Genomic DNA, 23,372 nt, shown 5'->3' with positions numbered 1-23,372 from the left:
TGGCAGACTTACTGTCATATAACTGGGAAAGATAGCTTCTTATGTTTGCTTTAGTTTCCTCTTCATTGGTAGTGAATTTACCTTTTTTTTTTTAATACTAGTAACTTGGTTTTCTTTTTTCAATTTTAAAATTAACTAGTGATTTGTCTATTTTTTTATTGTTTTTTTTCCTCACCATAAAACTAGCTTGCCTTCAATTTTATTTTTATTTTATTTTATTTTTTTAAAATAACTTTTTATTGATAGAACCCATGCCAGGGTAATTTTTTTACAGCATTATCCCTTGCATTCACTTCTGTTCCGATTTTTCCCCTCCTTCCCTCCACCCCCTCCCCTAGATGGCAAGCAGTCCTTTACATGTTAAATAGATTACAATATATCCTAGATACAATATATGTGTGCAGAACCGAACAGTTTTCTTGTTGCACAGGGAGAATTGAATACAGAAGGTATAAATAACCTGGGAAGAAAAACAAAAATGCGAGCAGTTTATATTCATTTCCCAGTGTTCTTTCTTTGGGTGTAGCTGCTTCTGTCCATCTTTGATCAATTAATATCTTCAATTTTATTAATCTCCTTTGATTTTTAGGATTTCCAATTTGGTGTTTAATTGGAGATTTTTAATTTGTTCCTTTTCTAGATTTTTTTTTTAGTTTTGTGCCCAATTCATTGACCTCTTAAAATTTTATTGATAAAAGCATTTAGAGACATAAAAATTTCCCCTAACTATTGCTTTGGCTGCATTCCATGAATTTTGGTATGTTGTTTCATTGTTTTCATTTTCTTTAATGAAATTGATTATTTTTCTGCTTTGTTGTTTGACCCACCTATTTTTTTTTTAGGATTATATTATATAATTTCTAATTAATTTTTAATCTGTATTTCCCCTGCCTTTTAATTGGATATAATTTTTACTATATTATGATTTTGAAAAGGCTGCACTTAATATTTCTGCTTTTTTGCATTTGATCGTAAGGTTTTTATGTCCTAATACATGGTCAGTTTCTGTGTAGGTAAAAGGTACAGCTGAGAAAAAGGTATATTCCTTTCCTTTCCCCTGCAGTTTTCCCTGTAGAGATGTATCATACTTGACTTTTAAAAACATTCTATTTATCTCAACTCTTTTCTTTTTTTTTTTACCTAGCTCTGATGGGAAAGTTGAGGATACCTTTTAATATAATTTTATTGTGTATTTCCTCCCTTAACTCATTTAATTTCAATTTTAAATTGAGCTGTTACATTATTTGGTGCATATGTGTTTAGTATTGATATTACATTGACTATGGTCTTTTTGTTTGTTTAGCAAGATGTAGTTTCCCTTTCTTTATCTTTTTTAATTAGAACATTTTTACTTTTGCTTTTTAAGAGATCATGATTGCTTCCCCTGCTTTTTTTTTTTCTTCAGCTAAAGCATAATAGATTATACTCCTGCCCCTTACTATTACTCTGTGTGTATCTCTGTGCTTCAGATATATTTCTTGTAAACAGCATATTGCAAGATTATAGTTTATAATGTATTCTACTGTCTGCTTCTATTTTATGGATGAGTTTATCCCATTCATATTTACAGTTTTGATAACTAACCATGTATTTTTCTCCATCCTATTTTCCTTGTTTATCTTTCTCTTTTTACTCTCCTTAGAAGTCTTTTACTTGTAATCACTGCTTCTTCAATCTGTCTTTCCTTTTATCAGTCCCTCTCCTTCCCTTCCCTTTCCCTAATCCCTTTTTTACTTTCCTGTAAGGTAAGATAGAGATCTATTTTTAATTGAATGTATGTTATTCCCACCCTACTTTAATCAAAATGTGTGGGATATAGAAGACCCTTACCCAAAATGACTACTCAGAGATCACTCAGTAGAAAGCAGAAAGGTTGTTTATTAAACCTCCAGAGGATGAGCTGTCCCATCATGAAATAAGGGAAAGAGAAAGCTCATGGTAAGAGGGCTAAAAAAGTAGTAAGGATATACAGCTTTTATACAAACCATTACATCACAAGTAAGAGAGCATTGAGAAGGGGAGGGGGAGGGGGAGGGGGAGGCATCTAATTGGTTGTTGCTATCTGGAGAGATAATGGAAGGTTTCTGTTTCCCCCAAATCACCTGATTTCTAGGAAACACAAAATCAAGTCTTCAGGCTTCAGATAATTAAACAGATAGTGGCCAAGCTAATAGACTAAATATCGATAAATGTCAAATACTGATAAATGCCATCAGCTCAGGTTAAGTAAATATGTTTATAGCTGGCCAAGGCTCAAGTAAATATGAGCCTGCACATATTATACAGGTCATAGGGGAAACACAGAAATAATGAAATTAAAATACAGAAAAAGAATTCACATATTCCTGTAAGTTCTTCACCTTCTCTCTCTATTCCACACAAAAATTAGCTGAAATAAAGGTTCAAGCACCATAGGTCCCACTCCCCATCTTCCCCTTGACTGCAATAGCTGTTTCATTTCTTTTTTATGTGATATTAATTTACCCTATTCTGTTTTATAATTCTCTCTTTGCTCATTGTAATCTTCTTTGTAACCCCATAAATTTTTTTATATTATCCTTTCATAAAGGGACCTGTATGTGCCAAAATGTTTGTGGCAGCCCTGTTTGTAGTGGCTAGAAACTGGAAATTGAATGGATGCCCATCAATTGGAGAATGGCTGGGTAAATTGTGGTATATGAATGTTATGGATTATTATTGTTCTATAAGAAATGGCCAGCAGGATGAATATAGAGAGGCTTGGAGAGACTTACATGAACTGATGCTAAGTGAAATGAGCAGAACCAGGAGATTACTTTACACTTCGACAATGATATTGTGTGAGGATGTATTCTGATGGAAGTGGATTTCTTTGACAAAGACTCAGTTTCAATTGAAAAATGATGGACAGAAGCAGCTACACCCAAAGAAAGAACACTGGGAAACGAATGTGAACTATTTGCATTTTTGTTTTTCTTTCCGAGTTGTTTTTACCTTCTGAATCCAATTCTCCCTGTGCAACAAGAGAACTGCTCGGTTCTGCACACATATATTGTATCTAGGATATACTGCAACATATTTAACATATATAGGACTGCTTGCCATCTAGGGGAGGGGGTGGAGGGAGGGAGGGGAAAAATCGGAACAGAAGCGAGTGCAAGGGATAATGTTGTAAAAAAATTACCCTGGCATGGATTCTGTCAATATAAAGTTATTATAAAATTAAAAAAAAGAATATATATTATCCTTTCATAGTCAACTCACAACTATATCCTCTGTCTTTATATATTCCTTTTAATTGTTTTTACAATGATTAAGTTCTTAAGAGTTACAAATTTTATTTTACACTGTAAGAATATAAATAAGTTTAACTTTATTGAATCTCTTATTTTTCTTTCTAGGTTCTTTTTTGCTTTATGTTTCTCTTGAATCTTGTATTTGGAAATCAATTTTTTTTTTTAATTTATCTCTGCTCTTTTAATTAGGAATTTTTGGGAAGTCCTCTTTCATTAAATATCTGGGTTTTTTCCCCCTCGAAAGCTTATATTCAGTTTTGCTAGGTAGATAATTCTTGGTTGTAATCGTAGTTCCTTTTCCTGCCAGAATATCATTCTAAGCCCTCCAGTTTAGAAGTTGCTAAATTCTGTGTAATCTTGACCGTGACTCCATAATGTCTGAATTATTTCTGCTGTTTGTAGTATTTACTTGTTGATGTGGGAATTCTGGTCTTTGCCTATAACACTCCTGAGTTTTTATTTTGAGATGTTTTTTAAGTGGTGATTGATGGATCCTTTTAATTTCAATTTTGTCTTCTGGTTTAATTTCTTGAAATATGTTCAAGCTTTTTTTTTTCTTTTTCTTTCAGGTAGCCTAATAATTCTTAAATTATCTCTCTTGGATGTATTTTCCAGGTCAATTGTTTCCCAATGAAAAATTTCACATCTTCTTTCTTTTCTTTGTCCTCTCCTGGAATCATTAGCTTTGACTTAGTCAATTTCAATTGTTTTTTTTTTATGCTGAGGCAATTGGGGTTAAGTGATTTGCTCAGGGTCACCCAGCTAGAAAGTGTTAAGTGTCTGAGGTCACATTTGAACTCAGGTCTTCCTGACTTCAGGGCTGGTGCTCTATCCACTGCGCCACCTAGCTGTCCCCCCAAATTTCAATTTTTAAGAAATTTTCTTCAGTGAGATTTTTGTACCTTCTTTTTTCATTTTTTTGCATTTCTTTGTTAACTTTTTTCATAATTCTTTTGTATTACTTTAATTTTTCCTCTAATTTTTCTTCTACTTTTTGGATTTGTTTTTTAAAACCTTTTTTGAGCTCTTCCCGGAGTTGGCGTTTTTTTTTTTTTTTTTATCCTGAGACAAATTTACATTAATATAAATTTATATAGTATAAAATGACTATATGCAATGCCTGAAAAAATACTATTGTTCCCTTCTTAGTTTGTTTCTTGATCATTTCTCTATCATAGTAATTTTCTATATTTTGAGTTTTAGTTTGGTTTTTTGCTCATTTTTTAACTGTCTGTTTTGTGGCTTTGTAATTTTATAAGAATTTGGCTCTTTTCCTGCATTGTCCCAAGCTTCTAGTGCCAAGAATCTTGCTGCTGGCTTGTACTGGAAGGCGGTGATGAGGAGGGGGCTCCCTCCTGACATGCCTTGGGGTTAGGATCTTGCTTCTGGCCTGCTTCATGGGTGAGGTCTTTCTGCTGCCTTGCTATAGAAGCAGGGCCTCTCTGCTAGATGGTCCTGGGGCTTAATACTCACTGCAGGTTCTTTGGGATATAGTTTGTCACTGTTTATTAGGTTCCCCTTCACCTCAGTACTGTTATGTTATTTCCCTGCTGGTATATTGGATTTGATGAGGGTTTTTGTTTTGTTTTTTTGGTTCTTTGTTGGAAAACTTGGGAGGGCTTCCTGCAAGTTTCTTTCTAACTCTGCCATTTTGGCCCTGACAGTTATAATGATTTTTAAATGAAAAAAAAAAAATCACTTTTTCCCCCCAGGGATCAGAAGAAGATACAGTAGTTTATGTCACTGGAAAAGCTGGTCGACAACACTGGCAGCATGTTTATACAGCTATAACTCGAGGTCGCTCTCGAGTGTATATTATAGCAGAAGAGTCCCAACTCCAGAAAGCAGTTAAACAAAATAGTTTTCCCAGAAAAACTCGTTTAAAACATTTCTTGCAAAGAAATTTTGCTGATAGTTATACATTTCCAGCAGAAATATCATTCCCTTCCAAAAACTATGGACAAAGTAAAGAATACAGCTCCCAACCTTCAGCAAGTCCATTAGCTGAAACTGGTGAAAATACTTTTATTAAAATACATGGCTCTGTAGATAAGGATGTGACATCAATTACAAGTAGAGGAGAGAAATTGGTTTCATCTGTGGAAAATGATGAGGAAGAAGATACATCAGACTTGAGAGGAACAAAGAGAAGTACCACAAATGACTTTGAAAGTCCGAACAAATTACTTCTGGTAAGAGGCCTGTTACTTTAGGCTTTTGTTTTGACTACTTTTACTGCTCTTATAAATGTACATTTTATGTTAATTATGTTGTTTAGTTGTTTCAATTACTCTGACCATTCATTGACCCCATTTGGGATTTATTTGGCAAAGATTCACCATTTCCTTCTCTAGCTTTTATAAATGGGAAACAGAGGCAAATATGGATAAGTAACTTGCCCAAGTTCACACAGCTAAGAAGAGTCTGAGGTCAGATTTGAACTATATCCACTAAAATACCTAGCTATCCACATGTTAATTATGGTATCAGATAAGTAAAACTGGGCCTGGAAGTAGGAATTAGAAATTAGAAAATAATTGAAATATCGAGGAAACTAAGCATAGTATAGTGAATAGCTTTGGATTTAAAGAGAGTTGGGTCTAAGTCCTTCCTTTGACACATACTATGTAAATATTGGCAGAGGGTATGTTCATAAGCCCTGGCATTCTGGACTCTGGTGTTCTGATGGATGCCTGAATGGGATAAATACTCTGAGGCTATAAATACAGAAAATTTGTGAAACTACATTAGTAGAGGGAGTTTTCACATTGAAGAGTTTTCTTTATAGTATTGGAGTATAAAGGAAAAATGTGAGGGGAAAAGTGTGTTCCTTCCTTCTTTGTTGTTGCTGCTTTTATTTGTTTGGCACCTAGCTGTGATTTCATTAATTTGCTTTCAAATGTGGGAACTTCCTTTACTAAAGCAACATGGCAACTGCTCTGCAAGTTTTTACTCCATGTTCTCCTTGACTTCTTTGCAGCCTTTGAAGCTGTCAGTCATTTGCTCCTTGGTCCTGTCTTCTAAATTTTTGAGAAAATTTTCTCCCCTGGGGTTTTTCCTAACTTTCTGACTATTCCTCTGTCTTCTTTGTGGAATCCTTGTCCAGATCATGCCCTCTAATACTAGGTGTCCCCTCAGAGTTCTGTCCTGAGTTGTTTTCTCTTCTTCTATATTATTTCACTTCATGATCTCGCCTCCCTTGGATTTAATTATCATCTTTATGCTTTATGTTGATGATTCCAAGATCTTTCTTTTCCCAATCTATTTTTTAAAAAAAATTTTCATTATCATTTTATTTTTTTAAAATACATGTAAAAATAGTGTTCAACATCCCTTTCTATAAGACTTTATAAGACTGTTCCAGATTTTTCTTTCTCCTTCCCTTGACTCCTGTTTTCCCAAGATAGTAAGTAATCTGATGCAGATTAAATATGTGTAATTCTTTTAAACATATTTCCATATTTGTCATGTTGTGCAAAAAAAAAAAAAATCAAAACAAAAGGGAAAAAACCATAAGAGAAAAACAGATAAAAAGTGAAAATAATTATGCTTGGATCCACATTCAGTCTTTATAGTTTTCTCTCTGCATGCATTTGGCATTTTCCATACCAAATCTATTTCCAATCTATTTTTTTGGCTTCTATTCTCAAATCTTTAACTTCTTTTCAGATATTTCTAGCTTGATTTCCAGTAGATATCTTAAACTCATTAAGACCTGATTATCTTTTCCCCTGAACTCTCCTCCATTCCTACCTTATTTATTATTATAGAGGATAATACTATCCTTCCAGTCCTTCAGATTCATACTAGGAGTAATCCTGGATTCTTTTCCTACCTTTCACTCCCACTCCCTCTGTTATCCAAGCTGTTTGTCAAGGCTTATCAATTTTACCTTTCCAGCATCTCTCAGATATGCTCCTTTCTCTCTTTTTTAACATTGCCACCGATCTAGTGCAGACTCTCATCACCTCATACCTGTATTGGCTGCCTCAACTGTCACCTCACTCCATTACATAACTTCATTTTGCCACTAAAGTACTTTTCCTAACACATAGGTCTGATCATATCATTCCCTCTACTTAGTAAAACTCTAGTTGGGCATTCAAAGTCCTTGATAACTTTTCCTCCTGCCTTTCCAGTCTTCAGCCCTTACCACATACTCTTTGATGTAGTAATACTGGCCTCCTGACTGAAACATGAATAAGAAATTCTATTTCTCACCTCCATTTTTTTCTCTGTCTGTTCCTCATGCCTGGAATACTTTCCCTTCTCTGCTCTGATCATTGATTCTCTGACTTTTGTTATTTTGACGAATTTTTGTTTCCTATAATTATGTTGATAAGTGTTCTCTTCAGGGTCTTCTAGCTAAATCCAAATCTTTCTTTTTGGTAAGGTAATTGGAGTTAAGTGACTTGCCTGAGACAGGATTTGAACTCAGATCTTCCTGTCTTAAGGGTCTGGTGCTTTATCCACTGAGCTATCTATCTAGCTACCCACTTTCTTGCATTCTTTTTTGGCTTTGGTGATTAGAGTAGCCTGATTCACTGCTTCTCTATTGCTTATGGTCACACTCCAGTTGTTTCTTTCATCCTGTAATCCAGACTTTCTCAAGGTTCAGTGCTCCATCTTCTCTTCTTTATTTCAATATTCCCTTGGTCTCCTTTGAGGGTCTGTTGTCTTCTCATAATTCTCACCTCTATAATGACACTATCCAAGTCCTTATATTTTTAACCCTGCATTTCAACTTCAAGTTTGTATCTCCCAACTGCCTTCTAGTCATCTATACATAAATAATCCACTGTGAAAAGAACTTGACTGTGAAAGAACAATGAAGAATGAAGTCATAGACTTGGAGTTGAGATTCTTTTAACTATCCCTTAACAGATCATTTAACCTCTCTGAGAATTCTATGTTTAATCTATAAAATGAAGGGTGTGGATTAAATAAAGTTTAAAATTCTTCCAGCTCTGTCTCTGATCCTATGAGGAAAAAAAAAAAATCCATGCATAGAAGCAAGTCCATTTCCTGACTGCCTTGTTTTATCACTTTCAATTATACATTTTTGAGATCATAAAATTATTATTGAGTTCCTATACATACTACACATGTATTTGTGTGTGTGTGTGTGTGTGTATATATATGTATATATGTCTGTTAAGTATACATTTGATATGTCATTCTCTACTCTCCTATTTTTATTGGTACAACTCTGTCAGACCTTAATTATGTGATACCTGGACTTGAAAAGATTGACAGAATCTCAGAGCTGGAAGAAATAATGTATCCAGCATCCTTGATAAATAATCATCTTCTTTCCACCCAAAACCATTAGTAAAAAGAAACCTGCTACTTCTGGAGGTACAACTTACATTTTGGGGCAGTTCTGATTATTAGAATTTTTCCCCATATATTGAGCCTAAATCTGGTCCTGTACAGTTTTTACCCAGTTGGCCTTTTTACTTCTGTTCACTCTCTCCTCTAATCTCATTTCTTTGTTCTGTCAGGTTAGGCTTACTTAAAAATATGATCATAACACTCACTGACTCAAAAATTGTCAGTACTTAGGTATCATTTCCATTCTTTGAGTCCCAATAAAAGATCTTTTTGGTTTTTGAATCTTTCCCTGATCTGTATAGCCCATATTGATTTTTTTTCTTCTTTGGTATAGTCAAGTAAAATTAGAATTCACTCATCTTGACAAAATTTGTGATTCATGTGTCTTTTCAATGGGGGGTGTGGGAAGAAAGAAAGGGAGAAAATCTGGAAGTCAAAATAAATATTAATTTTTTTACATGTAATTGGAGAAAAAAATAAAATATTAAATAAAAATATTTTTTGTGATTATCAGTAGACTTTAAGATTCTTGTGGGGAAAAGACTGTAAATGTATTTTCATCTTATCACTGGTTGTATTTGATATGATAATGAACACAATATTGGACATTAAAATAACAACACCCCCTCATGTCAGTTTGTTGAGTGAGTGAATGAATGAATATAAAGTATGAATACACAGGAATTAAAATGGCCTTTAAAGAAACATATAAGAAATTATACATCAAATAAATGTTGCTCTACTCAAAATACTTTGGGAAGAGGACAGAAACAATCATTCCCGTGATGCAGCCATTGCTCAAAATAATTGGGTAATGTTTTGGGAATTATCTCCTTTACCTATAGTACACACACACACACACCCCATCATTTATTGTAAAAATCTGAATTTTTTTTTAAAGATAATTTTTTGAATAGTCTTACTGGTGGCAGATCTTTGTCCACTGAAGACTGGTTAATTTTTTAAAGAAGATTCCAGGCAGGCATATTTTAAAAATGTAAGGCAGACAAATTAGTTTAATAATACTGATTTTCCTCAGAATTGAGCTTTTAATATAGTCTTTTAAAGAATTTTTTTTTAACGAGAAATTCCCAAAATGTTTTGAAAAATGGTGATAATGATTGAAATATAGGTACCGCTTCCTAAAGTGACCAATTACTTTGAATTTATTCATCTTGATGTATGATTGATGGTTCATAGTAGATAGAATGCTAAACTTGGGAATCAAGAAGATCTAAGTTTAAATTCTACTTCAGACACTTAATAGCTGTGTGATCTTGGGAAATTGTCATTGAACTACTCAGAATCTCAGACTTTTTATCTATAAAATTAGGTTACTGATAGCAATTATATCATGCAGTTGTTGTGAGGATCAAATGACTTAAATCTAAATCCCTTTGTAAATTTTCTTAAAGAATTATATAAATGTTAGCTATTATTTCCTGCAGGTTAATTTTTTTAAAATTCATTGAAAAAATTCTTACCATAGCTATATTCTTATCATAGCTAAGTAAAAGCTTTAGGTATTTGGTAGAGTGTTTTACTTTTAAATTAGATTTTAGGAATGAAAAACAGGAATAATTATTTTTTAGAGTACTCTATTATGATTGAGTTACTAGTTTTTCAGATGATAGGTTTACTTTCATGACAGGTTTTTCTCTATCATGAAAGTAATTTCTTAAAATTTGTAAATCAAGGTGTTTTTACCAACATGATGTTTTTACCCTAAATTTTAGGGTATTTTAATTGTTTACAGTACTGCTAAAAATTGAAACTAAGCTTGTAGTGAGTCTCCTTCAAAGAAATATAATTGAGCTATCAATATTTGCCATAATTCAACTTTTTTTCTTTACAAATATTAAATTTGCTCATAACATCTATTTTTAGGGAGATATCTTTCATGCCATATTTATCTTAAGTTTTATCATTTCTTATTGTGAATTTGACAAAGGTCAGAACATTTCTATACACAAAGATTAGAAAAGCAGAGTTTTATATAAAACTGTACATTTCTTTTACAGAAAGCTTAAGGTTTGTTTCTTTTTTAAATGTATATTAAAGCTGGTAGCATAGTAGTAGCAACACTGTCCTGTTCATCAATGTCCTCTTCTGAACCTTTTTTCTGCTCTCATTTGTATGTTATTAAATTTTCATTGATTTTCTTTTTTTTTTTTTAAGCAGCTATTAGTGTCTATTTTTTTCAGTTCTTCCTTCTCTTAAGAGAAGGCATCCCTTGTAACAAGTGTAGTTAAGCAAAGTAAATCAACATATTTGTCTTAATCTGAAAATATATCTTTTTCTCTATCTCTGGCCATTGTCTTTCTGGAAGGTAGGAAACATGATTCATCATCACTCTTCTAAAAAAATCATACTTATGTTATAGCACTATTCAGGATTCAGACCATTTGCTTTTACTTTTGTATTGTGTATGATGAGTATACATGCACAGAAACATGACTACTGACGCAAAGCTGTTATGTTCCCTGATTATTATGGCCTTATTTGATTATTGTGTTTATTTTTCAATAATAAAGTATCTAAAGAGTAGTTATTCACCTTTTTTGGCTAATATGATACTTTGATCAAATTAAAGAAAGTACTAAAATAATTATTTGTAATTGCCCTGTCCCCCAAGATATAGAGAAAATTTTCTAAATTGATGAAGTATATGAATCACATTGCTTTTGCTAAACATTACTGACATTTTAATGAAAGCAAAAGGGTTTTAATTTAATTTTTATTTATTTATCTATTTAATAAATAGGTTTAAAATATTGGTCTTATATTTTTCACCTTTCTTGTCATTTCTATTTCTTGTATATATTTTATAAAGGTCATAAATGCAAGTACTTGTATTTTTGTGTAACATTTTACTTATAAATATGTTCACATACTAGGAATGTATGTTTAGAAATTGTTTGCACTTGTGTGAGAAAAAATTGTAGATGATGACTTATATCCGTGGTCAGCTTATTAAACAGTATTAAGACCTCTATCTTGGTTTCTAGCAATTAGTTTTAGCCCACAACTTTAAAGGATTAGGCTGTTAGGATTACTTAGAAGAGTGAAAGGGGGAAAAAAATCACATTTTCTGATCTTCTAAGTTAGTAAATATAGCAAGATGGTTTAACTTCAGTGGCATTAACATGTTTTTTAAAATTTTGACAGATGGAACAGACATCTCCACTTGTATCTGCCAGACTTCAAAATATGACCCTGAATAGCTTGACTCCCAAGCAGCTCTTCAACACTGCAAACAGAGATGGAATTTAATTTCTGACTGAATAGAATGATTATGATGACGTATTTTTGTCTTTGACAAGAAAATATATAACAGTGTCTTCTATGATGGTGAAATTGACAAAAGTGGAATATAGTAGCTAACTATCTTCTGCAGGTGGATAAGTCTTTTAGAGCCAAGACTGGTAAATCGAGAAGAGATCAACCTGTGGGTAATTTTATTTTTAGGTAAAACAAAACAGACTCCAAAGTGTGCCTAAAGACAGCACCCAAAATGGTGTTTAAGAAATGTTTTGACGTAAGGTTTTAGAATTCATTTTAAGATCTTCTTCCATCCCAAATGTATTTTTACCTCTGAGACTGTTATATTTAGGCAAATAATACAGTTTAGTTTATATACACTTGGTAGCCTTCAACTGACAGTCTAAAAGGAGGTAATCTCAAAAACATATTGGGGAAAAGCCAGTATGGCATTAGAAAAGCTATTCATATGGAACATGAACATTGAATAAATGGATAAACAAATTTTTAAAAACATTTCTTTAAAAAAAAAAGTATTTGACTATATGGTACAATAGTGTATTATATATCATTTAAAAATGTTTTATTAAAAGAATAAAAAAATGCAGAAAAGAAATGGTTTGAATTTTAACCAGTTTACAATAATAGAATATAATTTGAAGCGAATTTTATTATCCCTTCTAAACTATAGCTTAATGCAAAAATCCCTTCTACCGTATCATAAATCAGTGGTTTTTTAGGGACAAGGAACTGTTTTGTAAGACAACTCATTCTATTGTTAGTCAAATCTAATTTTGGCAAGTTCTAATCTAAGTCATATTGAAACAGAAATTCCTTCCATTACACTCTCCAAGTGGTCATTATTATTCAGTCTTTTGCTTGAAGATCTTAAATAATGGGAACCAAGATGGCACAATTCAACTTTGAGATAGCTGTAACTGTTTTTCTTCATTCCTATATTTAGATTTACTCTGTGGATAAACAGAGTAGATCTTGCTTTTGCTCTTATAAATTTACTTCTATAAATGAAGCCTTAGATTACATTAGCATTTTTAGCAGCCATCTCATACTGTTTTGTAGTATCTGAGTTGGAAGAAATAATTGCCCCCAAGAATCCATCAAGTCAAGCATATATCTGAAGAAATCTTCTCTGCAGAGAAGGTAGAAGATTTTCAGGTATTTTCATACCCCAAAACTATTCATGCTACTTTTTATGAAGACCTTCAGAGAGAAGAAATGCACTCCCTATCTCCTAAGATAGTCCATTGGATAACTATTTATTAAGATGTTTTGACTTGTAACAAGTCTAAATATACCTCTCTTCAATTTCCACCCCTTGTTGCTAATTCCCTAATACCTCATCACCTATATTTAGATATTAGACAGCTTCAATGTCTTCTGTAAGTCTTTTCTTCATCAGAATAAATGTTTTTTGAAGTCCTCAGTTCTTTTGATTCATATGACAATCAAAGTTCTTAACCAGTCTGCATATGCTTTTCTTTGGACACCCTCCAGTACCAGTGTTTGTGTTTTTTCCTTCATATGAATGATTTCAAGTCAAATTCCCTCCCCCCGCCAATTATTTACTGACTTAATTTTAAAAACTTAAAAGCAGGACTTCACGATTATTTTAGTTAAATATCATCTCCTTTGTTTTGATCCATTTGCTAGTTAAACTATAGGTTAAATTCCATGTAAAATTTACAAATAACCTTTCAGAAAGTTAAGAAATATGGATAGTTTTAGTGTCTGTTTTAATAGAATTTGATGAGGTAATTAGATGCTTCTATGAAACAGTTGTTAAAAGCACTGCATTACAAATACTTAGCGCTTTGGATTGGATTGAAAGGGGGGGGAAACTTCTAGAACCTGTTATGGTTAAAATTATCCTTGTTAAAGAGGGATAGCACAATAGTTGTACTTTTTTTTTTTTTTTTTTTGGTCAACTTTCATGGTTTACCATAGATATCTGTATTATAAAATACTTTTATGAACTAGAATTTTAGAAGTCCTGCATTATTTTAAGATCTTGGTTTTTAAACTTCATTCATGTAAAGGAACTTAGTTTTGTATTTTATCCAATATGACCAAAGTGGATTTAGATCTCGGTTAGTTTATACTGAATGTCATACTTTGTCTTTTTTAAATTATTGTTTATTCCACTGTGTACAATTTGATTTTTTTCATACAAATTTGCAACAATTCTGAGCTCCCCCAAATCATACATAGACGATAAATATCATGCTATTAAAGTATTAAATTTGTACAAAAATACTTTACAGTTTAATACTTGTTTGATACAAATAAAAATACATATTTAAGTGACTCATGATTCTTTCAGACACAATTCTGCTTTAAATTTTCTTTTCTTGCCCTGGCAGTGTTGAATGAAGGAAAACATTTGTGTGTGCACAAAAGGAAGGTGAACTTTTTCATGAAATAAGGGTAAAGAAGATAATTTTACTTTGTCTAAATGGTGTTTGAATTTTTAACCCAAATCAAAAGGGTTAGAAAATGACTATTTCGTTAATGAAGATTCTATAGTCAATATATAGATTTAGTTAAATTTTGTTTTTATATTTAACAGATAACAGTGATTATGGTGATTACTCAAAATATCTGAACAAGTGAAAACAGTTGCTCAGGGGATAAGAAGCAATTGTCACCATTTATTGCTTTGAGGGGTGGTAGGAATTGGCAATGTATTTTGTAAAATGTATTTACAATCTCTATAAGTGGCATGGCTCAGAACAAAATATATTTCAGTGGAATTCCTAAATACATGTGCTATACGCCCCTCAATCTGTCAAAACAACATATGTAGTGATATGAATTTGATTTGCCTGGCATTAAGTTGATCTCATTTGAATACACTTTATTCTTTGTTACAGATATTTATTTAAGCTTTTAAAAAAGAAAAACAAATGAACTTAACAAAAACCCTCAGATTGAGTTTTTAGCGTCCTATAGTCCCTTTTTCAGAGGTTTTCAACTACTTAAGAAATAAACCCCATTCTTTAAAAAAAAAAAAAAAAAAAAAAAAAGAAAAGAAAGAAAAATTACAGGTCCCAAGACATGACCTGTTTAGTATTTTCTTGCATAGGGAATAACATACATCCTAGTAAAATTGTTCCTATACTTGGGCAATACATTTCACCACCACCTACCATAGCCTCTTACGTGCATGTTTGTGGAAATACTTTAATATAATTTAATTTCATATCTGTACCCCTCCCATTGTAGCAGACCAAGAGTTCACAAAACACTACCCATAATAAAGCTAAATTTACAAAGAGCCTTGTTCATACAGCTTTCTGTTACATTAAGACCCAGTAACCAGCTGGTTTAAAAGTGAATTATAAGATACTGTCATAAAGGATAGATTTTAGAAAATGAGGGTTTTTTTTTTCCCCTTTCTCAAAACCAGTCATATTATGATGAAAATATGAAATTGACTTTTTAAAAGATCCTTTAGTTTATTAATGGGAGGGAAGAAAAGATGTACCTATTTTTGCTATCTTTTTTGCTCTATCATTGGGCTTGGCCTGCCATTTATCATAGTGATCACCAGAAAAATTCCAATTTTAAAAGAATAGTGAACATGAGCCATGAGAGACATTTAAAAGTCCCTGTGCTTTACAATTAATGCCACATGATTGATCTGTGCCTCAAATGTCACAGATATCTCAAAGGGATTTTTTTTTTTTAGCACCATGTATATATTGTCCTCTGTCATTTTATAAAAAAAAATCTTTGCTATAATGTATTAGTGGGTTCTCGCGCCTCCAGACTACCACCATGTCCAGTCTGTTGAAAGAAAGCTCTGTTCTGGTCACCCCATTCTCCACCAGGTAAAGTACGTTGTTGATCTGAGACCACCTTCTGAGAAGCCAAGGGGTTTCTGCTAATAACCAGGTCCAATTTATTGCCAGATTCTGCTATGAGGGGCACGACGAGGCAGCAGTCAAAGTCTCTTGTACGGACGTGATTAACCTGAAAGGTCAAGAAGGGCCAGTCTGTCATTTTTGAGCTTATTGTTTGAATCACAAGACATCACAGTTGAACTCCAAATATATAACCTTGAGGTGAAACCAGAAGTTATTTTAAAAGGAGTGGAGAAAAAAGAGAGAGGATATTATGAATACAGACAAGAAATTATCAGAGGTGATGGTAAGTCCCTCTCTCCAGGGTACTGACAATCTCTTAATTAAATGGTCTTTGATCTTGTCAGCTTTTGACTGGATATATCACAATAATCCAGACAAACTGGCCTCCTCTCTGTTTCCACTCAATGTGTCTCCTGTCTCCATGGGCTCTGTAGTGGCCAACCCTTTTGCCTGGAATGCATTATCTTTTTACCTGTTTCTCAGAATTCTTTAAGAAGACAGCTTAGACACCATCTTCTTTGTGAAGCCTTTCTTGACCCCCTCCTGACTACTAGTTCCTTTCCTTCCAAATTACTTTGTATTGAATGTATTTATTAATTTTATATTTATACAGTATATATTAATCTCTAGGTAAGAATTTCAGTCTTTGTACTGATAACTAAACAGACAGACTAGAACAGTTCCTGATTAATAATGGAATATAATTTTTGTTAATTGATGAATTGATTGATTCTTCTTTCCAGGATACTCTCCTTTTGATTTTTGTTTGACACTGCTGCCTTCTATTTCTTTTATTTGTTTGGTTGCTTCTTCTTGGTCTTGCTTATCTAGATCCTCATTCATTTCCCATCATCTCCAACCATTATTATTTTTTCCATGCCTCTGACCTGAGACTTTTCCCTTTCTATAGCACCTTCTGTCTTGATTTTATTAGTTCCCATAGATTCAATGGTCCCCATGCAGATGATTCTTCAAACTACGTGTTCAACATGTCCTATATTATTGATTTGGTGCTAAACTTTTCCTTCCAGATGTCTCATAGGTGTTTTGCATTCAACCAGTCCACAACAGAATTCATTATTTTCCTTTCTCTCCTCCTGATTTGTTGACATTCATTCCTATTACTGAAATTCACAACCTCAGTTTATCTTCCCTTCTTTGGCTTCACATATTTATTGGTTCTGTCTCTACTCTCTCCCATGCATCCCATTCTCTATACTCAAATCCTCATCACTTTCCTCCCTAGACTTATAGTAAACTCATAATTGGTTATCTTAATTCAAGTTAATTCCCTCCTTTTTCCACAGAGCTGCTAATATAAAACATAGGTTTGAACAAGTTATTTTTTTGCTCAGATTTTTCAGTGATTCCTATTGCTTTTAGTATAAACTATAAACTCACTTTATTATTAAAACTTAAAAATGGGGCAGCTAGTTGGTATAGTGGATAGAGCACCAGTCCTCAAGTCAGGAGGACTTGAGTTCAAATGTGACTTCAGACACATGTCCTGGTTGTGTGACTCTAGGCAAGGCACTTAACCCCAATTGCCTCAGCACTCCTCCCCCCCCCCCCCAAAAAAAAACCCTCTTAAAAATGAGGCTACAACCTTGCCTTTTCTGTGATCTCTCTTCAAACTCTCTAAGACTTTACTTGTTCTTCCTTGATACTGTAATTTATCTACCATATTTGGGTTTTTACCCTTGGTTCTTCCCCTACATTTGGAAAAAGCTTTCTCCCCTCACCCCACTTCTACTCACAGGAAACCTTAGCTTCTTTCAAGGTTCACCTTAGGAAAAATCTACAGAAAAACTTTTTAGTCCCCTTAGCTATTAGTGCTTCTTTCATCTCTAAATTCCCTTTTATTTAATTTTTTCTGAGTTGTATTCTTTCTGCTAAAATATAACCCTCTTGGACAGGATATGATCTGTTTTTCATTTTATCATTGTTTCCAATACCTAGTATAATACCTTGTACACTGAGGGTACTTGATAAAGGTTTCTTGAATTGTTGGTAGGGGTTGAAGTCACAGTGCAGGAGGCTTAAAAACTAAGAGGGTAGTGAAGAAGAAGTTATATTATTTTTTTTTAAGGATTGGAAAGGGAAGGAGTTCTTATCCTTTTTTTGTCTGGGTGAAGTCTACAGATCTTTTTCTCAGGATAATGTTTTCAAATGTATAAAAATATATAAAATTACAAAGGAAGTCAAGAAACTATTTAGAATAAAGTTACCAAAATAATTTTTTTGAAACTAAGTTCATTGACCCCAGGTTAAGAGCACTATTTTAGAAGTAAAAGGCGTTTAAAATTTAAGGTTTTAAAAAACACCTCAATGTAAGAATTATCTGACTATAGTTGCTAAGTATGTGGGTGGTAGAGATTGTGAGGTACTCATAGAAGAGGGAAAAATAGAAACATAAAGGGATAAGAATGGTGATATATTCTAGAAGTAGTAAGAATAGAAGGTATAGTTTGTTTTTTTTTTAAATTTTTAAATAACTTTTTATTGACAGAACCCATGCCAGAGTAATTTTTTACAGCATTATCCCTTGCATTCACTTCTGTTCCGATTTTTCCCCTCTCTCCCTCCACCCCTTCCCCCAAATGGCAAGAGTCCAGAAAGGTATAGTTTTGTCTTGGAAAGGAGCAGAGACATAATCTTTTTCAAAAGAAACAGGGGAATAAAGAGATAGTTTTAGCTAGATAATGTAGAATGAAGGAAATAGTGCTGATAATTGAAATTTTAGGTTTGAAAAAGTTTGAAATGGGTCCCCTAAGGAATTTGACAATATACAATAAGTGAATAAAAGGATTATTGAGCTCAGTTGATGTTAAATTGCATAGTTTTATAATAGACCTACTGATATATTTTCATTACTTCCTTTTAATACCAATATTTGGCAACCTGGGAAGAGAACCCGTGCTTGGAGAATGCCAGCTATGGTGGGAAGAAAAAGGATAAAGAGATTCTAGGCTTCTAAGAGGCCCTAATTAAAATAGATGATGAGACAGAATAAGGAGTAATACACTAGAAAAAAGAAAAAGGAGTTAATAATTAAAGCAGAGAGCAAGTTTAATAGGTTTGAGGTCATGGGAAAAGTGATTAAAAGAGAGAAGTTTGAGTTTCTGATTTTGGTTATACAGTGATAAAGGAATCCTGAGATTCATGCACAGTTCTGTTGTCTACTTTTGGTATAGGAGTATATTTAAATAAAATTTTAAAAAGGAACAGTTTTAGACTCCTCTTTAGAGAAGATATTTTGTTTAATTGATTTAAGTTATCCATGCTAATAGAAATGAGTTTTTTTCATGATGGAAACAAGTACTTAGTTTGGTTTGGATCATTTGGCTCAAGGAATTTGAGACAGGGAAATAAAGACTTTGTCATGCATATAACTTGTGGCAAGTAACTCACAATCTAAGACTGCAGTGTAGATGTAGAGAGAATGCTTCCTCTAGGTGAGGAGATTGGACATTTTTATATCTTTAAGATTATAAGATTTTAAGAGAGGTTTTCTTGATCAAAATAGGACCAATATGTTAGTTAATGTTGGTCATTTTGTCTATTGTAGTATTTATTTGGGGAAGTGTGTTTCTAATACTGGCTAGCAAAAAAGGTGTCCTAGGTGATATCTTGGTCAGCCAGACTTTTAATGCCAAATACTTTCTAAGGAACTCTGTCATCTTAATTTCCAATAAGCATTCTAAGAGGGAAGAAGTTTGTGCATATAAATTAGCCTTTTCATGTTACTGAATTTGAACAAAATGGAGTCATTTTCCCCTTAACTCCTGAATGTCCCCTGGAAAAGTAGCTTATAAAGGTTGTGGATCTGCCTAGACCTTGGACTCACAGTACAGAATAACAGTATTTGACCTTGACAACTTTACATACCAAGGTGGGAGAAATGTAGATATAGTTTGGTTAGACTGGAATTTAAAAGTAAGAATATATGGATTTTAAAATATTCTAAATTTGAATCCCTACTGGAACAATGACAAGGTACCATTTCATTTTTCTCTATGATGTTGTATGTAGCTTTTTAAGTAAAGCCATCTTTATGCAGTTGATCCACAATATCTTGGGCCAGTAAAACCTAGCTTCACAGCAAGTTTCACAGTCCACGAACTTGCACCTTTGTAGGCAGTTCATCAAAAGAAGAGTGAAATATTTTGGCCTTCTATTAGAAATATCAGGCATTATAGTTTTAGTTGCTTGGCTGGCCCTAGGGATCCTTAGTGGCGTCAGAGTGCTTCTTGATTACATAACATCTCCTTTATATGACACTGCCAGAACTATGACACTGGCAGGACTTCTGAGAAAAGTTTTGCAAAAAAACATCACTTAGGGCTAAATGTACCCTGTATATGTGATCAACATCAAGTTTAAAGTGGTGCTGGAGGAAGAAGTAAAGATCTGAAATGTTATATATTGGCAATTGTTGCAGATGTTAAATTTGTCCATAGTAACTCAATTATCTGGAGAGCATGTATAGAAAAGGTCATGTGAGATAATTGACCCAATGAAAAAGGAGAATTTGGGAACATTTATGAGGCGACACATTTATATCTAATCTCTAGGAATAAAAAGTTTCAAGGGACTATGTTCCACACTTCATTATGGAACTAGGTATTATGTTATATATTGGTCCTTATCAGAGTAAGAGGGATCTCTGCCATTGAATGTTAGTGATTATTTTGTTATCCATTTACAGGTTTGAGGGATATTGAGTCAGTCAGCATGACTCTGGAACTTGAGACAACTAAGTTGTCAGTAAACCATTATCGTGACCCTCTATCTCTTGGGGTAGTACTGACTAGGCAGGGTCCTTGGGAGAACAGAAATTACTCAGATGATAATGCCTGTTGCTATAGAAGGATCATTTACCCTAAGGTTTGGTGTGAAACTATGAAAGTCTTGAAGTGGCAGATTATTCAGGACAAAATTTCAGGGGGTAAGAGTTCAAATGAGAAACACCTGAGCTGTGATTTAATTGAGAATGATTGCTTATTAGCAGGATGAGATATCCTGTGGACTTTGCCTCTTTAGAGGGGGAAGAATTGCAGCTCACTTGAATGTTATAGGTCTTTGGAGAATATTAAACCCATTTAGTTGATCTAGGATTGATAACAGGAATTTAGGAACCACATCACTAATTCCATTGCTTTTACCAGCCCAATACCAGAAGTCCAACACTAACCTTGCTTCTTTGGAATATGTAATTCTTAGGAATCAAAGGTCTTGTGAAATGAATAAATTCCACTGAGTATTTTTCAAAAGAGGATAGTTCTTTACTGAGAGAGATCCTATTACAGAAAGTACATATTATTCTTGTACTTTTCTTCCTTAAAACATTTTTTTAATGGTAGAATAAATTGTTGCATCCAGTACTTTCACCTTCCTCTTGACTAGGAGATCACTTTGTAAAGTCAGGTTTTGAGGTTGTGACCAAAATGATGCCTGAGCCATGGTGATGAGAGTTTGGAGAGAGGATCTGGTGGGAAGGACTCATAGGGTTTAGATCTGGAAGGGACCTTAGAGAAGGGGAAAAGAAGAGAGCTGAAAGGATCTCCTCAGTGGGGTCATCCTCTACTAGGCTCATGCTTATCTGGTCTTGTAAAGTTAATTATACATTCCACCTTAGACATGCATGGTTAAAATTAAGTATTTGGCTTTACCTGTAAGAGCCTGTCATAAGGCTTTAAGCCACCTAGGTCTCCTGGTCCAGTCGGGCGAATATTTTTAACATATACTCCTTTTTCCAGCAGTCCATCTGATACGCTGAATCCAAAGTCTTCCATGTCACAATCCTTGTACAAGGTTACCTGTAACAATGTTATATCGTAAAAATACATCTCCTAGAACAAGTCTCTGCTTCTAAAGTTTCAAAAACCCCAAGAAACTTATTTAAATTATTTTGAATGATGTTAAGTACTAATGAGACAGCTCTTTCTTATTCAGAGAATAACCCACTACGGAGTTTGAAGTTTTGGGTTTGGGGTTTTTTGGCCTTGGTAGTTTTCAAACTATCCAGATTTAAGAAAAAGGGCACCAAAAATTCTGTTCCCTGAGGTTAGTTGTCTTCAACTTCAAATTTCAGTCACCTGCTTAATGTATTGATTTTTTTTGTCCTTCAATTCCAAGCTAGTTTTATTTTTAAATATTTTAACTGCCAGCAAAATGAATGATGCATATATAGAAGGAGGAATAGAAATCTCATACAAACCATTAGCATTCAGCAAAGTAGGTTCAAATAAATAGATTCCTAAACAAATTCTATCAAAGGTGTTTTTAAGATAGCCCATATTGAAGCCTTACTTTTAGTGCAAGATAGTGCCCTTAAAACTGAGCATCTTTTTCTAGGTGATGACATTAAAAAAAACAAAAACCCAAAACTTTATTGCCTCTCTATACCTTTTTGTGGTATTGGCTACAATTATAGTACAAACTTTATTCCATACTTACTTCAGTTACTCCCTGGAGATAAAATCAAAACATTTTCTGACTTCTTTAGAAAGAGTGTAAGAGAATCTTAGGATTGGGGGAAATTTCAATTTTCAGAAGACCAACCCACATGTGAACAGAGAGATATCCCTTTGTAGATACCTGATTGTTAATTTGTTCTATGCTTGTATGTGCCCAGTGGTGAGTAATATACTACTTTGTGAAGCAGTGCATTCCACTTTTGTAGAGATCTCTTCATTGGAAAATCTCCATCCATTGGGGCTAACATTTTGCTTTTCAAAGCCAAGTTAAACATCCAACTTCTCCATATGACTGGGCATTCTATTTATGAGACATGCAGTGAAACCCAATCCCATTCCAGCAAGCCTTCCTTTCTTCCAGCTCAGTGAACCTTTCCTTGAATGCCCCTAATCTAATCAGTAAGGACAATGATCCTGTCCTCTCTCTACAAACTCCACCAGCACTCCATTCCCACCTCCCAAGTATGAATTCTCTCTGAAGGCAAAGGAGTAATGGATTGGAGGACCCAAAAATCCTCATCAACGCCAATTGTTTCTGATAATTTCTTTCCATAGACCCAGTTTTGTGCAATAAAAATCCCTACTCTTAAATGAGTTAGAAAATGTGAATTTTGCTTTCAGTCCAGATAATTATTGATTGTATAAGCCTGAAAAAGTCATTTCCCTTTATATAAAATGGGCATAATAGTGGAATGCATCTCTTTGTCCATTATGAGCTTCAACACTTTAGCAATGCTACTAGACATTGTTCCTGCTGGTATTCTCCTCTGCTGTGTTCAATTGATTGTGTTCCCATTTAATAGTCTTGGTGACCAAATATCTCATTGAGTCATTCTTGTTGACTATAAGAAGACCTGTTCTCCCACTCTTTTCTTTGCTTCTCCAAGGCATGATTGTGAGCCATTCTTCCATTTAGCTGTGATGTGACCTGTGTAGTATTGTTTATGGCAAAAATGTTGCAATTGATGTGATTTTAGGAAGGGAACACAATTATGTTCCCTTACTTGTTAGAATCCTATCTAACTCAATGGAATTGATACAATGCTTATTGGTTCACACCTTAGAGCAAATCCTTACAAAGTGATAAATCAGTTGCCTAATTTAGCATGGTACTTAGCAAATTCTCTAACTCACTA

General features: G+C 33.6%; 2 protein-coding genes across 2 annotated transcripts in view; one reads left to right on the top strand and one right to left on the bottom strand.

Moving 5' to 3' along the window:
• HELB (DNA helicase B) overlaps nucleotides 1-14,195 on the top strand; it is a 46,637-nt gene extending 32,442 nt beyond the window's left edge. Inside the window, exons 12-13 of the mRNA XM_051961342.1 lie at nucleotides 4,988-5,467; nucleotides 11,778-14,195. Coding sequence (XP_051817302.1) covers nucleotides 4,988-5,467; nucleotides 11,778-11,882 — 585 coding nt within the window. The 3' untranslated portion in view covers nucleotides 11,883-14,195. The remainder of the gene's footprint in view (nucleotides 1-4,987; nucleotides 5,468-11,777) is intronic.
• Nucleotides 14,003-23,372, bottom strand: part of GRIP1 (glutamate receptor interacting protein 1) — a 309,316-nt gene continuing 299,946 nt past the window's right edge. Inside the window, exons 25-26 of the mRNA XM_051962442.1 lie at nucleotides 21,430-21,576; nucleotides 14,003-15,863 (exon numbers count right to left, since the gene is read on the bottom strand). Coding sequence (XP_051818402.1) covers nucleotides 15,627-15,863; nucleotides 21,430-21,576 — 384 coding nt within the window. The 3' untranslated portion in view covers nucleotides 14,003-15,626. The remainder of the gene's footprint in view (nucleotides 15,864-21,429; nucleotides 21,577-23,372) is intronic.

Source organism: Antechinus flavipes, chromosome 5, assembly GCF_016432865.1.
Source record: "Antechinus flavipes isolate AdamAnt ecotype Samford, QLD, Australia chromosome 5, AdamAnt_v2, whole genome shotgun sequence".
Classification (NCBI taxonomy): Eukaryota; Metazoa; Chordata; class Mammalia; order Dasyuromorphia; family Dasyuridae; genus Antechinus; species Antechinus flavipes.
The sequence above is the reverse complement of the archived record's forward strand: the minus strand, read 5'-3'. Positions and strand labels throughout refer to the sequence as shown.